At 38.7% G+C, this 18,241-nt stretch overlaps 1 protein-coding gene across 1 annotated transcript; it reads left to right on the forward strand.

The window, feature by feature from the left end:
- The first annotated feature begins 1,463 nt into the window (after nucleotides 1–1,463).
- Nucleotides 1,464–12,746, forward strand: LOC135461648 (uncharacterized). The gene is made up of 4 exons (XM_064738833.1): nucleotides 1,464–1,994; nucleotides 3,974–4,084; nucleotides 10,870–11,007; nucleotides 11,781–12,746. Exons 1-4 carry the CDS (start codon nucleotides 1,589–1,591, stop codon nucleotides 12,080–12,082), a joined length of 957 nt encoding a protein of 318 aa, XP_064594903.1. The 5' UTR covers nucleotides 1,464–1,588; the 3' UTR covers nucleotides 12,083–12,746.
- The last annotated feature ends 5,495 nt before the right edge of the window (nucleotides 12,747–18,241 follow it).

Here is an 18,241-nt window from a genome sequence, read left to right on the forward strand (position 1 = left end):
AAAATGTACCCGATTATAGGCCAGTATGTCGATAGACATGGGTTAAAAAGGATCATCGTTTGGGATCTCACCACTAAATGTGTTTGACCAATACTTTTCGTTTTCCTGCAGAATATACTACATTTTTTAAATAACAAGTCGTATTGATCTTCATCAATAAATATCCTGGCCAGAAGACAAGGGCTTACAGACAAAAGCGACAGAAAACTGTACAAATAATGGTTTTAGACTGACTAAGTATTCTGGCCTGGCCGTTGGCCAAAAGGTCATGATACCATATACAGAATGACGAACAACCACACGAGCTATCTCCTTCCAGGAGCTTCACGTGAACGCCTGTATAGCTGCAGCATGCCGAGTGTGTATACATAGGTTGTATTGTTATAAGCTCTTGAATCCAGCACTTCAGTGTAACAGCTGTTCGTAGGGCTGTGAAATCGAGGACACCGCCATCTGGTGTAGAGTAAAGTTGTCCGTGTACAAACTATAGTATTTTCAAGCAATAAATACGGGTGGATCATCTTCCAGCCTCTCGAAGTGACGTTCTCATTTTGTCGATATTCTAAATTAAGAATATTTGATCAAATCCCAGGGCGTCTGTAAATAGCTGCCGACGTTTCAGTGTGCAGTGGCATTTGGCCGAGGATGGTCATTTGCTTCAGGAGTGTCTCGGGTACCAGCGGCCCGCGGTAATGACGCTATTCAGCTAAGAAGGATCGTGCTTTGGCGTAGACCGAGGCGTGGCCGTGTTACTGTGGATCGTCCTCCGGCCGAGAAGGGACACCCTCCAGGGAGGCACATGTGTGCTAAAATCTCTACACGTAGTAACCAGTGGTTCCAAGCGATACATCACACGCGTACCAAAAGGCCATGACAGGGAGTCAGAGCCGAGCATGAATAATTTATCGGCCTGTTATCGCCACAAAGCGTGCTTCACCGGTATTAGTGTCAAACTGGCCTCCCCTAGGTAGAAACAGCCTCGTCTTCCTGACTTCTGATGACAAGAGTCGGCAGCAGCGGAAATGTAAAGGGAGTGACCAGGAGACCTGTAAAGCAGCCGTCCAACATGGTCCACCAGCTGCCCGACAGGATGCGGGGCGCTGCTCCATGAGTTGTGGGGGACGATTGTGTCTCTTGTAAACGATGCCAAGAGCAATAATAGATAGCAGTCAGATTGAGAAAAGGGAAGACCTGGTGTTACCGAGGGATCCTGTCATAACCAGCTCACCACACGGCCGTTTAGTTAGCTCACCTGTCCAAACTTACTTTCTGTCAGGATTTCTTAGAAGCGTTTCTCCCTACATCACCAGGAACCAAAGAGACCCGGCGGAGACAGACACCAGTAAAAAAAAAACTCGGCCAGCTCCAAGGAGATATTTGTGGACACCAACTGGCAAGAATTGCACTCTCTCAGACGACAAGCCGTCCTCAAGAGAAAGTCTCTCAATCGATTTACACCTCCTTTCTTGTTATTGCTCTTGGGAGTGTTGGCAAAATACTGTCAACGGAGAATTGGTAGACGGGCGTTATCGGATACGGGAATAGTTACAATTAACGCTCAGCGTGTTCTCTGGCGAAAGTAAGCCCGATGGTTAGCATTTGCAAATACAGTACTTTGATATTTGCCGGTAACGTTACAGTCCTGCTTATTGTGTCCATGTCTACGGATTACTGGGAATACCGTGGCTTTGACATGGACAATCTGAACAAGACCCTGAGGCGGTCCAATACAACGACTGTGATAATACCCAAAGATACGAGGTCCTATATACAAATTCACCATGTAAGAACTAAACGGACAAACAACCCAGCTGAGGCTTACCCTTTCAATGTGACTATGTACCAGCCGCCAATATTAGTTCATAAATACTACTCACATAATATCTCCCAGGTGCCTCCAGATACTTTAGATAATTCAAGCTGGGCTGCAGAGACAACCATAATTCTCTTCGTTCAATATGGAAACCTGTTTCGAGACTGTGATAATCTTGAAGGTAAGATCATAGACGTGATATGAGACTCAAAAGATGTGCTAAATGTTGTCTGGCTTTACGTTTGATACCTGTGTCATAATGTAAGAAAATGATCTTTACCTTGTTGCAATCTCTGTCATAAAATTTAATCAATAAAGTTGCATTCGTGTATATGCATATTATAACGTATAAAAATATATATACATATCGTATTTCCGTGGATGAGATAATAATTATCATCTGTTCAAATCGTGTTTAGATCTACCCCAGTTTATCAGACTTTACGATTTGGATGCCTACACCCATAGTTTGTGACTATTTTTCACTTCTACTAATGTAGAATGTAATGTAAAAAAATTTCATCATATTACTTTTATAAAGTCACAAAACAATTTTCACACTTTTCCCATAAGAAAGTCAGTGGCATGCATCTCATCGAGGTTTACACCAAAGAAAAAAATACCATACGAAACAGAAAACATCAGCCACATTAGAATTAAAGACAATCACGTTCTTTACAAAGTTACCTTTGCCTTATATATTTCTAACATCGTATAAGTTCTAAGGTTCAAAATAGTTTTAAAATAACAAATTTTTACTTACGTATTTATATGAATGAATGTCATTAGACATATAGACGAAACACAACAATGTTGTATTTGGAATTACTTCGTAATTTTAACGATATTTCGTCCTAATGTTCCCATATCAATGGCTTTTGGATACAATAGCATTCAAATCTTGCGATTTTGCCAAACGTTTTGCTTCCCGGGATTTTCTTGTAGAACATGTTTTAATTTAACACATTTTATCATGACGTTTTCAAATTTGAAAGTATTTATACATCTATATGGATTCTAAATTTGGGAGAATGTGGCGGATGCCGTCAAATTGAATTCTTAGAGATGAGAGCACTTACTGTTTTTGCTGAAAGCAAGTGTATATCCAAACTCAAAATAAAACATAAGTACGCAAAGTGACATGTTTCTGAAAACTAGTTCTTGTAAACGACATTTGTAAAATGATTGCTTATTGATTATGGCGAATTTAAAGAGCCACAAGACAGGATGAGTAATATTTAGGAATGTATTGAAATCATCGTCGCTAGCTAAATGTATTACATCAATAAGTAGATATATTAACTAGTTATGCAGTCCAAATGTAATTAAAAATCACCAAAGAGCCATAATTGTGTTTATTGACATTGCTTTATTTTAGATCACATCAAACATCGATTTGCAGCATTTAAGTTTATTTGTTCTTGTTACCCAGAAATACTTATCATCTGCTTAGTGAAAATTGTTTCAACCCATTTGTAATTTAAAACTCTTATCAGACTTCGCCGAAATGGCAGCATGCTCATGACAGTCTCGAAAATAGATCTGTTGTCCATTAACGCCTTTTCCTCATATCTACGATCCTGGTTTATTTATTTATTTATATATTTGAGCGTTGATCAACATCTTACTCACTTAGTATTCTTGTTTTTGCTTTGCATTTGATTCCGTCCAATTTTGTACTTTATAGACTTGCTTAGTTCTTAGGTGGTTTTGTGTTAAACATCATTTTGACAATTGTCCTTGCGATTATTCACATGAACGTCCATTTTTGTTGACGGCTGGTGTACGAATGTCTGTCATAGACTCAAGAATTTTTCATTTAAATGATACCTTAATGGGTTTTATTGGTGGAACAAACCGGAGTGCCCGGGGTAAAAAATAGATCTTTGACAATTTTTAAATATACATGCTATATTGATGGAAGACAAAAGCTGAACCGGTGCAATATAAGTTCCCAGTATCTTTGTCAGACTAGCTACATCTCTCAGGGGTATGTAACTCAGCACAATAGGACTGAAATTCTGGTGACGTGATGTTGAAAGCTAATTACTCAGCACACCAGATAAGCGATAGGATGGGAGAACTAGACGTACTCGCCTGGCTCTGGGCTGGAAATTTGATGACTATAGGTCAGTTATAAATTCTCCATTGCTTTTGCAGAAGGTGTGAGACAAAGACTTGGGCTTCTCCACTTAAACCCATGGAGATGTTACAGCTTTTTGACCTTGACACGGCGTGATGACGTCGTGAAGGACACGCCTGCAGCTAAGTGTAAGTATGGCTATGCAGTTAGTTACAATTGTCACTTGAAGAAACCTTCCAATTCCTGGATTTGTAAAATTTAAATCTGGAAATGTTTGCTTAAAGACAGCAATGTGTACTTCTCTGTAGCGCTCTAGTCGAAAAGTAATTGGTTAAGGCGGCACTGGTCTATGAGTTTGTTGATATGTACACGGTATCACATGTACTGTGTACATTTATAATGGTCCCAGGGATATTAACTGCAAATGAGACGATTGTGTAAAGCCGCTAGTATAGAATTCGACCTGCCAAATAAAAATAGAACAAGATCTCTTCGATACCATTTAATGGTCTACAATATGTACATATACAGACCTCCTTCTAAAACGATTGACAGTTCAAACGGTCTCAGTTATGCACAACTGCAAAGACAGGAGATAGGAAATATGTATTTCTATTTCTTATAAGTCAACTGTAGGATTGTATATTTGTATGCAGAATTTTTGCATGTGCGAAGTCCTGATATCTAGATACGCATGTTCGAAAGAAGGGGGAAATAACAAAATTCCTGCACGATTGTGCAGTTTGTTACTATGTCATTTTCTAATCGTTAAATGAAAAACACAAACGGGTTTCATGGGTCCCGAGATGAAAACGTGGAAAGGTGGCATATACCGGAAAACTACATCATGCACGTTAGACGATCATAATGTAGCCTGTTATGTAGGGGTGAAATTCCTGATACTTTGCTACGCGCTTAACATGTAGGATAAGTGACATGATGGTGACAGATGGTGGTATCACAGCCCAGCGTGAGCTTGACCCCTAGCTGTGTTCAGACTCATACGTAACATGTGCTTGAACTTTACTCTCAGACCTGCGCCTGTTTGTGGTAACTGTATAACCATGCACCTATTTATAAATTATAACTTTACTTATGTCGACTCAACCACTGTTGACAGCTGTCACTGGTTCAATACGAATAATCCACCCTCGGAACGCGCATGCGCCCCGTGGCTGCATTACAGAACAGATGGTCCACTAATTGAACACTATATACAGGCCCCTGTCGATAAGGATATACACACACTACGTACAGGACGTCAGAATCTTAAACATAGTGGCCTTCCCTAACTGTGAGGGTTCAAATGAAAACTTCTAGTGAAGCCAAGCCTTGATGGGGTGAAGGCAACTTAGGAAGACTATTCTAAACTTGATATGAAAGTTATAGACGATCGTTCAACGTTTGAGTGTTCATCAAAATAAAATGATTCTGTTTCTGCTTCTTCAGGCAATTAACAAAACGTTCATGTTTAATGGGTCAGTTTGGAAAGTTTTGGACGAAGTTTTTCTCCGTGTCAAATATCTTCTCCAATAATATATGCATTGAACGTTATGCATATGTATCTTGCTTTAGTGAATCTTGCTTTAGGAAGTGTAGTGAATTCGGAGGAATATCGATGTGCATCTACCAAGGTTGCATGTCCGAATTCGCCCACGGCTTGCTCTGTTTCGATTTTAGGTCTCGGAGTTTCGGGTCTGGGAATTTTTCAAGTACTTGGCTAAGAGCGGTTTTAAACTTTTTAACAAATGAATAATTTTTTTAAAAATCCTTTGACGATGTGTTGGCGCTTTGTTGCTAAATTGAGTTCCTGGCGTTTCATCGTTTACAAGGTCAATGTATAAACAGCTAACTAAACCGAGCTCATCAGAGCGGGAAAATTAACTGTATACATTAATCGTTAGTTTCAATTTAATTGACTTTCAGTCTTATCCGCTTGATCCATCTTTGTGATTGGGTCAGATAGAGAATTCTAACATATGAACAAATTTCTCTTCACAATGTGTGGGCGTAGCATTTGTGGATTCTCTCCCGATAACTAAAGCTCTTAAATAAATGAGACGCATTTAACTATTGAGATGAGTATCCCTGGCAGGCATATAATATAATTTTCACTTTGATCAAAACTCGAATACGCGAAGACATTAGTTTACTGATATGGATAGTGCATTTTATTTTTGAATTGTTACAGCCAAGGGTAAACCAAAATATGAAAATTGAGAATTTGGGTTATTGATCAGATATAACAGACTGACCACTTGGTTATAAGCTTACTGTCCAGACTACTTGGATATATGGCCTTGCTGAACTGTTGAAACCAATTGGTTATAGCCTTTCTAAGCTATTCAAACTACTTGATTATATCTTTCTGTGTTTTTATGCTTTTTGAGCTGTCCAAAGTACTTGGTTAACGGCTTTCCGAGTTGTCCAAAGTGCCTGGGCCGAGTTTTCCACACCACTTGGTTTTATAGGTTTTCTAAATTATCCACAAAACTGGACACTGCATGAAAGCCAAGCTTCTGTATTCCAGTCAGTTCAACTTCTATAAGAATCATCCTGTTTGCACGGATATTCCTTAATTATTACATTGTATGAAACAGGAGAAATACTTAGTCTATATCTATAGCAAAGTAAAGTAACATTCTCTTAGCCTAAAACCAACGGCTTGCTTAATTCAGATTTACGTCCTTAGTATGCACAAAAACAAAGTTTTGCCATGAAGGTTCGTGTTCTGCTAGTGAATCTGCATCTCTCTTTTGCTGATATATGTTACCGTATCTTCTTAAAATGTGAAACTTTTTTTCATTATTTCCCTTTCCTCTTTAATCTTATTTCCACATTCCGTGTGTAATTTATGCTTGTGCTGTTGTTTTTTCTTTTCCTCAGCTGTTCTGTAATTGTAAAAGACAGATGTTTCAAAGGCTGTCTACGACCAGACAACGGGAAAAACGCTATATTTAACATTGCCATTCAAGAAAAAATAGTATTGCATGGGAAGAAAGTAAACTTTATCGGCAGAGAAAGAGACAAATAAATTTCGGTGATTGGTGCACAGTAAGTCAACTTTGTGCTTCTCTGAATGTCTGTATAGAAAGCTCTTTGAGCACATCGTCGCAGACGATTCAGTTGCCATTTCTCCCCTGGACTGTGTCAGAGGGATGACATCGACACTCTTCAGCCAGTTCATCTTACACTAATACTTCTCTCCCTCTTAAAATACAATTAGCATTACATTTGGAATGAGCCGAACAAGTTATTGGCTCGTAATGAAGAAAACAATGGAGAAGTGCACAGCTACTAACACTCTCAGCAAAGTTTTTTTACTTTACTGAGACATTACGCTATATTTGTCCACTTGAATTTATTGCCAAGTTAAACCTAAAGAAAAAGTATCCAGTTCCCGCCGGAAAACTTTACCACACATTACAACACGGGCGGGCCAACGTCACCAATTTCTACTCAGTATCTACTGAGCTCAAACTCATTGTGACATTTTCTTCATTGTTCACAATAGATGTTATATTATTGTATTTTGTAAATAAGAATTTCACAAGAAGTTGTTCAAGAAGTTTGTTAAAATATAATTGGAAGAACAAATTGCTCTTAATCACGGGAGCCCGGTTGTTCAAAACTAGTTTAAGACTTAATACCAAATTTAACTTTAATTCAAGTCTTCGGTTTCGTATTTAGCTTACAAAGATTGTGTAACAGTATATTAAATACGAACTAAAACTGCTGCTGTTATACTTTGAATTTGCTGAACTGCATTGGCTGCTGAGCTTGGCTAAAATTTAAATATAAAATATAACTTAATACCAGTATTAGCCTATACGCTTTCGAGCAACTGGGCCCATAAGTTTTGTTTCGCCAAAAAGGGAGCGTAATTCTACTTGTTAAAACACTATATTAAGCCACTTTTGTGCAACAGATAAATATGTTTTCTAAAGGGGGGCCTCGACCTAGTGGTTAGGGAGCCAGCTTTCCGATCACTAGACCACACCAATCTTGTGTTTAGTCCCATTCTTGGACAAAAATTTTCTGAATTTCACCGCTCTTGTTGTTCACGCAACCTTATGTATGTATGCTTGGGATTTTACGTCGAATCATAAGGCCGAAACAACTTTTTGGCCTTATGACGACGAGGAGTCATTCGGTGTGTGTACAAGTATTGTGTCTTCTTGTGGCAGAGCAAGTCCATGCTTCCAAAGCTTTAAACAACAATCATACAAATTTAACAAATATGGTTTCTCTATTTACCTTATTGATAACAGTTAGTTTGTCGGAACGATTTCACACGAAGTCACGAATGGCATAACGTAAATATTTACTTACACTGTGAAAATACTGGGGTAAGTATTGTATAGTTTTGCAGTGGCAATATTCAATACGGATGGCAACCTATCAACGCTACATTCGTTTATTTCCAAGTATGTCATCTGTTGCACTTATTAACATTGGCCTATATCTGTAGTTATCACATAACCAGTAAACGATGTATTTATTTATGAAACAAAATACTGCAAAGTAGGTAAAGGTGCGTCAAAAGTCAGTATATCACTATATATAAGTCAATCAGTGAACGCAAAACTCAAAGATAAAAATTACCCCAGTGAGATTAACTTAATATATACATTTTAATTTCATACAAAAGTATTTAATGAACACCAAGAGTGCATTTTAATTAAGAAATAAAGCGTAGTTTGAAATGCTCAAATCACTAAGATAGTGCACAGAAGGCCTTCTGAGTTCTCAAACAGTGGACAACTCTCGCCTGCTATGCATTATCTTCGTGATTTGATCATGGCAAACTATTTATTTCTATTCTAACATACCATTAAAAAATAATGGAACCATTAGGGGGGGGAAAACGAAAACGATCGCTCTCTCCTTTTTGTTTATGTGTAACGGCCTAACTTCTTTTGTTATGATTTTGGGTAAGTTGGGATAAATAAAGCATCCAATCAGAGCGAGGCAAGTGACAGTTATTGACTAATAAATGCATATTTCCCGCCAGCACCTCTCCATGTAAGTGCGAGCTCTAAATTTGAACATAACAGTTTTGCAACAACAGAGGAATGATGGTTTTAAGTCAAAGTAATAAAAAAACTGTCAGAAGTGAACAATTTATTTCGTGGAGAAACTTGTAGATTCAGTTGAAGCTTAAATGGAAGGTGCTTCCTGAGATAGTAGCGTTGCCGAGAATTTGATGACCGTGTGGAGCCGATTTCGACAGACTCAAACGTACAACTTCTTCATCTCGGGTCACACGCTGTGTCTGGGTGACGGTAGGTGTGGAGTCAGGAGCGTTGACATAGATCACAGAGGCATCCAACGACTGGGATGAAACAACGGTTGAGTGTAAAAAGAGCTGAAAGAGCTGTTCTTCAGACGGCCATCATCGAGCACAAGGTGCTTGTAATGCCATCAATTCGCAGTTTTTGGACGGGTTACAAGTAAACGTCTAAGAAACGCATCGTTGCCCATATTGCGCTTATCCACATATGGTACCTAGATGCTTGTTGTTTGATGCCACCTCTTTATATCGCATACACTTGACAAGTGCCCATTGGCCATATGATGTCGGCAATAGTAAATAATTCACCTTTAAACTTCACTGCCGGACCAGTTGTATGTAAATTCATTTTGCCTTTGTCCTCGGAAAATGTGAGCTGTCAAATTTTGAAGAAAACAGACGTTCTGACAGCACAACTCAGCCCCCCGCCCCAGCTATTTTATTAGCGAAATGGAACCGTCTCAGCGTACATGACAAGGACGCAAGTGTGTAAAAATTGTCAATTTGAGCACACTTCTCTCACCACTGGTTTTAGTGTTAAAATTTTGGAAGTATGCTAGAATTTGATTGAAGATTTTTGTTTTTTTTTGGGAAATGGTGCAAGAACAGAAAAACAACGTTGGCATGCTTTTCTTTATTTGTGTATTTCTCGTTGACGTATCACTGAACATGGCGATATGCAGCTTAGCAAAATGCTATATCTTCAGTGCACACGCTTTCTTAAGACTGGTAATAGTGACACAGTGTCAGCATATCTATATCTGAAAGAGGTTGTAAGGTCAGCTATAGCTACCTTGACGTTTCTTATCTAGTTTTCTGATAAAACACATAAATCCATTAGAGCTGCTTTAAAATTTACGTCGGTGAATAAAATGTTGGTAAACGGGAAAAGAACGTAAGTTAGGAGAAAAGAGGATATGTTTAAGAGACGAACTCGATGCACATCAAAAAACAAGAACCGATAAATTCAACAACAAAAAAACTTCAGGAAATTGCGAAGCTCGGATCCGTCGCACGACTGAAAACACCCGAAGGTGTTGGATTATAGGTTAGATCACGGACCTGACAGGGGACTTATCAGCTAATCCGCCTAGTTTACCAGGCTATGCTAAGCCACCTGCAGCCATTCTCTCCCCAATATCCTGTTAGTCTCTGCCTGCCACATGTTCTCCAGTCAAGTGGCTGAGAACCCGATGACATCCACCTCCGTTAATCTGAAGAAAACTTCTATTAAGTGCAGGTTACTGCCAGAGAAGTGTCATTTCTTGCTAAAAGAAAAAAGAGCTTACTGGAATCTTTTCTCTGTTCAAAAAAGGTTGTAATACTTAGGTTTTTTTAACTGAAATTATCTTTTCTACAAGACAATTTGCACGCAAGTTTAAAATGATAAGTGTTTTATTGAAGACTAAAATAGACATTTCTGTTCATTAAGAGGAGCAGTGAATGGGGATTAATGTCAGTAGTATTTATTGTGTATGAGTGATCACCAACAGAAACCATATGACTTATTTGGTAACAGTAAAAAAAACAGGTTATATTTACCCTGAAACAATAACTACATGCAATGTTCGTAAACCAATTTCACATTGTTCATAATCCCATACGACTTCAAACTATGCTCTTACTGTATTAAAAATTCTTATTATAACGACCACTTACTGTTTTGTTTTGTATATTCAGACCTAGAAAGAGCGGCTTTCGCTTTCGCCTTGATATGCCTTATGTCCATGATGACAGCTTGTGTGACAGGAGCTTATGGATCGTTCTGCAGATCGAAAGATTCCTTAATGGTATCCTCGGCCACTTCGCTATCAGCAGGTGAGTTAACAGGCCAGGCATCACAAAGCTCGTCTGGAGGTTTTACAATTTAAACCGTCTAGACAAACCTTCATATTCGTCCGATGTTAATTAGGCAGCAGACATTGACACATATGCTAATTTGAGATTTGTTCACTAGTTGAAGACTTTTGTAACTTGTAAGACAGGCCCAGTTAAGGCCGCTTAAGGTTTTAGTCACCAGGGGCCAGTTATTCAAAAGTGTATTAAAGTTAATATCAGTCTCATCCTTATACAAATTAAATGACACTTTAGTCTGAGCTAAAGTTTATACCAAGCTGAAGCCCTAATACACTTTTGAGCAACTAGGTGATATCTTTTGTTTCTTAATTTTAGCTAATTTGATTAATGAATGCTTCTTTTGAGGAAATTGAAGTTTTGTTTTGAATGTGACATACTAAAATAAATATCTGTTGGCTAGCTTCTGAGACAATCCTGTGGCTCAGTCTTTTTTCCTGACGAAATATTTTTGCCATCAGCTTACATAATTCGGAGAGATCTGTAACGGGGAACATTGGACGCCTAACACAAGTCTACCTAAATGGTGTACTATTTTGTTCTTCTATGCACTATACAGTCTAGTTGTGCTCGTAAAGTAAAGAAGGCGTTTACAAGAACTCCATCGTGATAACAGAGAAGGTGTTTTTGACACAACTGGGACCTGCTTGTGTAGGCGAGAAATATTAAGCAACCGTATGAATATCATGCGCTGTCCACGTGCTTGATTTCACAATGCATGCGTTTCTCTCCAACAGGTATGTGCTTGACTTTCGCCATTGCTTTATTTCACGGGAAGTGCCATTTACTACGCCGGCGTGAATTGGTGCTGGGTCACGATGTCCCTTTCAAAGAGGTGATCAATGCAAGAAGGACGTATGACTATGGCTGGTCGTTTGTGCTAGCTTGGATATGTGTGGCTTTGTGCTTTGTATCTTCGTTTGTATGGCTGCACAAGTCACAGTATCTCGGTTACTCCAAGAAGTCCAAAGAGGACTACTTGTTTCCTGGCCGTTTAAGAAGGAACGTTCAGTTCGGCTACAGAGAAGGGTTTGATTAGCAGGTTTACAACCGTAAGTTTGGTCGGCAGTCCCAAGTCGTAGCCTAAGGCGATCCATAAGTGGCGGAATAGAGCCAAATTGTTTCATCTACATTGACATTTCTCTTTCTTTTAAAGGCCTTAATTGTATAAGATGTAATAACATTCCAGAAGGCGGTTGACTGCCTCGTGATTCAGTACGCACCGCGTTCTTATACATTTATGCAGCACGTTGTAATAGGCAGACGATTTTTACGGACTTTTACGCTTTCATAACGGCACCTTTGCGAGTCCGGAGTAGTCACGTGATCACAGTTCCGCCACGCCAGACAAAAGCGCCCAACCCGCTATATTAGATATTTTCAAAACTCTGCGAAAAATGTGATATTTGTGGTGCTGACATTGACGTTAATGTGGCAATCTTACGTTACACTGGTTCTAATGGAGAAAGAGTAGGAGGTGATTTCTACACAGTATTATATTGCCGCTATACTCCGAAGTGAGACTCGGACATAGAGTGTATTGTGAGGGCATGCTTGTCATTACACTAATGACACCGCTGTATCAGGAATCACTCCCATGTTACATTGGTTCCAGTTTTTTGTTGTGAGGAAATTCCTCAGATTTCCATAATATATATGATGTACAAAGGAAAATGAAATAAAATACTTTCTCACACCCTTTTCCACGATGATGGCAATGTTCTGTTACTTGAACACCGTTTGTGATATTGCTTCAGATAATTTTAATAGTATGAAACCATTTCTTTCCCTCAGAAACCTGGTAGAAATGAAATGGCTGATCTCGAAGTACGATTTACTCCTGAAAACCTATGGTTTATTGGGGTTTTAGGGCAAAAATCCAGTAACTTGTAGAAAATTTGTTATATATTTAGATACATCTCTGAATGTATTTCTTCAGTACTGCTCTGGATAAGACTTATGCTTGAACATGTATGTCTATATCCGATACCAGGAAGGCGAAAGTATTTAAGATATTGTCTATAGCCCTGATCTTCATATTAATTTGAGCTTTCAATACATCGTAATCTCAAGACTTTCAGGAAGGCATGAATTTTTAAGTACTTTATTATTGTGAAAGCTGATATGACTAGGGGAGGTCCAGCTCGACGTCTTTCTTCACCAACGTAGCCGTTGTCTGCCGTTGCCTATTTGGACCCGTAGTTACTATGTAATTGTTTCACTTATCTCAACGTGTTCCATTAAGGCAGCGAGTCTGAGACCGCTCAAGCGTGTGCTGTTCCAGCTGGGAGACAAATTGTAGCCAACAGCAGTAACCTAGAGTTCCTGATGGCTCATTTATTGAAGATTTGCTCTGACAATGGCTAGGGAATAAATGTAATCTCCTCGGTCGGTCTTCTGGGAATGAAATAAGTCAAGATTTATTAAGAACCCAAGTCAACCAAGGAAGCATGAAAAACAATGCTTTCCCCGTTACATATCCCCTTGTGGACAACGCCGGCTTTTACAATCACAACAATTTTGAATAATTCAGTTTTAATATGACATATCAGAAGAATGATTGTGTACTTTGGAACTAGTTTCTGGTTTATATCCTGAAACAATACAACGTGTGGGCATTCAATCCAACCGCCATCCTGTATCACCATTTAATGCAGTAGTAACTAATCCCTATGACCTTTGCAAGGCGGGACATATAGAAGGATTAGGATGTAAAATGTAGATTGAGGCGGGTCGTCGTAGTAAAACGTATAAAGGTACCAGTTATGTATTAATCCATGACAAAATGAGGTTTGGTAAAAAGTTGCACTATTATTTTTTTAACAGTTTCAACAACCACCACATATACATAAGACAAATTAGCCAAAACCATAACACGGGAAACAGGCGTGTGACAGCAGAGAGCCACACAGAGAATGTATCATATAGCCGACAGCCTGTCTGTTATAGTATCTCGTTTTATCTCTCTGTGGGTACTTGTTACTCTAAGAAAAGTTCTCAGATTACACGGATTATTTAACGCGAGTACTAAGGATATGGTATGTATATTTCATCATACTCATACCCAGGCCCACACTTATCTACAATATACCTCGGAAATAAGCAAATGTACCTCACTGAAAGTAAGAGCTGGGCGCTAAAGTAGTCTGTAATGAACATAAATATTTCAACATTTGGTGGGCGCGTGGCTTTTATAATACGTAAATGCCATGCGATCATTTAAGCCTAGTAAGCCCAGGTGTGTCCGAAGGAAATACTTTGGCGATGAATGCCAGGGTATCGTTTATAGCTATGTTAATCAAGCCATCGCCAACAATTTTGTAACCGTAACCTGATCAGAAATGAACAGTAGTGTGAAGTAATCAAGTTTGGGGGTTAATCGCTAATGCGCATGCATATAAGTTATTTGGCTTCTCAGTCACAACGGTGCGAACAACAAAGGTGCAACACACTTGCGTGGGAAGGCTTCAAGGATTAGTGTCCAGATTTAGCTACTGGTCCTGATTATAAAGAACCTGTTTAAATGGTATGTTACCGAGAGGACTTCTGAGAAACGTAATAATGACTTTAAATCTACCAAAAAATTTTTTTGATATACTGCCCTGGCCGATCTCCAGCCGGCCGCCCAATATGGCTTAGCGTGTAAAGTCATAGATGGCCAACCCCAAGTCTGGCTGGCCTAAATAGCCTGGGAATTCGTATCAATTTTTTTTAGATGGATTCAAGTTACACAGAAGAAATTATACTGCCGTACGAGTTTGAACCCATAGTGAATGACGTTAAAGTTCCGATTTATGACGCTTACATCTCTGGCCAGATTTCGGCTTCCAAGTTGAATTTGCCTTTGTCCCGGCATTTCCAACCGCTCTCGCAATACGGACTGGTATAGGGCTACAGCTCTACCCAGTGTTACAACCTGTGTTTTCATGTGGTTATTTTAAGATTTAATGTTTAATTACCATTCGTTTTCTCTATCCATTTCACAATACGTTTCATTCTATCCCACGATGGATTCTAAATTCATGACTATATCTGATGACAACTACCGGTACATGTTATTGTCTGCATTCCGAAAAGAGTTGTGGTACAATATAATTACATGTAGAATGTGGACGGACGTCGACATTAAAGAGTACATAGATTTACTGTTCAAAAATTTTCAGTTCAGTTAATAGTATTCTATAAGTGTGTGTGCCGTTTTGGAATTTAGCTGTATTCCTGCCGCAGCTTTCAGCTGTAAAGTGATGAGAGCACATACGGCCGGTTTTGGTGGGTATAAAATTCTTCTTTCATGTGCTTTGTGAAGGCCAGATCGTCTGGAAACTTGAAATACTAACTCCAAGGTTCTTCGACCACCTGTTTTTACAGAACAGCAATCCATTTCGTAGAGAAATTCGACATGCTTGTTGTCACTCTTGTAGTTTTTTTTCCAATACTGAACTAAATAGCGAAGCTCTGACAGCTCGTAAATGTTGGACTTGTATGACATAATTCGGCGGAGACTACCGAGTGTTGGCGGACATAATGCATAAAGACAGCCTCATTATCCATTGATTTTAAGTGCAATATTACTTAGTTTAATCAACCCTTTTTCAATATTTTTACACTCAATTTGCCAATATATACAGAGGTAGCTGATAATTGAAATTATCTTCTAAAAGGTTTCCTTTGTACATGGAAAAAAGTATTCCCGCCAGGGAGCTGAGCTGTATTAATCTGGCATTAGCAGGAAATATATATAAACCAAAATTACGCATGGCTGTAAGCTGAGGAGGATATTATGTTGTATAATCCTTATTCGCAGATTTATATCCCTTGATTCAGAAATCTGTAGTGGCGTTACCGATAGACGTACATGAGTATGCCTTTTGTCTGGCCGCTGCTAATCGTCTTGTCGTGTAGTTATACACTGCTTGGTGATTAATCTGTCAAATATATGAAGACTTCTGCACCAGTTTGATCTCTGAAACACATCTGGTATGTAATACTTACCTTGTAAAATGGAACTTAAATCACGGTCAGTTCAGATTTTCAACGATCCTGCTGCGTCGCAGATAATTGCAAATTCTTGTCGCGTGATAATACGAGTGCATATATACATGTACATGTAGAGATAAGTAGACCTATATATATATATATATATATATATATATATATATATATATATATATATAGTTTTGTATGGTGGGTGTTTGAGACCACGTCTTGGAGTATATCGTCTTTGCATAATAATGGTTTAATAAGGATGTGTCTAAAAAAAATTTATTTTTGAATATAAATATCTTGTTTATATCCAAACAAATGCATTAATTCTGAATTATGATAATATTTATGAATATATTAAAAATATGAATATGATCAAAATTCAAGTTGAACACATTTCACAATTCTAGTGCAAATGTATTTATTAATCATTTGTTACATCCTAGTTTAAAACACTGATACACAAAGACAATATATACCAAGAGGTGGTCCTAAATACCCACCCTACAAAGTCACTTTGTCTCTTTGAAGAAAAATCGAAAAAATGTGGAAGGTCACATCAGCAACTAACTTTTTGCGCTCTTTCATCTGAACTTTATGTAATTTTTAGGTGTTCTCCACCTTTAACTATGAACTGTAACCAGAGAAAGAGACTCAAAGTAGACACGCGCTACTGAAATTATGTTACGTGGTTCCTGTGCGGTGCAGGTTCAATAAATAGCCTTGCAATTGTAAGGCCTCAGTCATCTTCTGTTTACGCGATCGTCAGGCTGAGTAGAGAATAAAGGAAGGTCATTGATTTGATTAGGCGCCTGACGATGCTAATCTTGATTGACGTCCGACTAATTATGAGCCAGGTTCCAAGTTGGCATCAGTTGTTAGATGTGGGCGTCCATGTTTTGAGCCTACCTTACATTTTTTTCAGTTCCATTCAAACCATGCGGTTTGTCATTAGGCCTACATTAAACAACGATGATGACATCATGTGACGTATAACTAGTTTGCCGATTAAACGACAAAGTCAATCAAGATCAGGGTTATCATGGAGCTTACTTAGAACGCGGGTTTCTGTTGTTCACGTCATTAAAAGGTTTCATAGTTTTCAACAATGGCCTATAGTGCCTAGATCAGCCATATCAAACCCAGTGTCTGTTACGCTTCATATGCTTCTTTTTCATTAATACTGTGTCAATTATATTTATATATACTTTCAAGCCGTCACCTAAAAAAAAAACAGAAAACAGTTCGGATGCAGAAATATTCAAACCTGCGAACTTTTGACAACCCAGTTCTCTTTTATATGTTTTAAACAAAATTTTCTTAACTTTGGTGGGACATGTGGAAGGCTTACTCTTAAGACTATTTGCTCGCCAAATAGATGACCTAACAAACTCTAGTAAAATTGTAAAATATTGCTAAGATTCTGTCTTAGCCTGTTCCGAAAGATGCCAAAATACGCTACATGGTTTTGGTTACACTTAACATCTGTTGTATTCCTACATTTTGTTGAAAGCCTCCCATTTTCAAGAGTTCATTGTCCTCCACAACATTAACTTGCATTATTGTTACCACTGTCTGACACGAAGTTTCGAATACATTGTTTTAATCCACGACGGCGTTTCTATGCCATAACCATGTGATATCTATTGGAAAATGTCAATATGCCGCAGCAGTCGACACTGCAGTGTAATAAACGCTACATTGTTCGAGCTTCTTCACTCGTCACGATCATGGATGGCTTGGCGTCGTTTGGTCGAGAACATGGGCCTGGTTACCACAAGGGGCTAAGCGCAAATCCCGGCTCCCAAAGCCTCTCTAGAGACATTGATCACGGGCAAGTGTTCTCCTCACAAATCCAAGCCTATTCATCACGGCCAGTTAACAACATCACCCACTGTAATCCCATGGGTCAATTTCCCCCTGTAATACCTATGTGCTCGAACCAGATTCAATTGCGCAAGTCATCGATGTGGCATTTCCGTCATGCACAAGCCCCAGGCTTTGATTGGCTGCTTTACAGAGGCTTGTGTCGGGGCAAAAACAATGGAACCACGTTATATTCTTCCATGCAGTCGGCTGATGGATAATGGACAAACAATAAACAAGATATATATATAATGGAAAATATTCATTCCAACCCAATTTCTGCAGCATGAACACATACGTGAACGAAAGTTGCATAATTGTAACCATTTGGTAACAAACAAGAAACGCA

This window comes from Liolophura sinensis, chromosome 1 (genome assembly GCF_032854445.1).
Source record: "Liolophura sinensis isolate JHLJ2023 chromosome 1, CUHK_Ljap_v2, whole genome shotgun sequence".
Classification (NCBI taxonomy): Eukaryota; Metazoa; Mollusca; class Polyplacophora; order Chitonida; family Chitonidae; genus Liolophura; species Liolophura sinensis.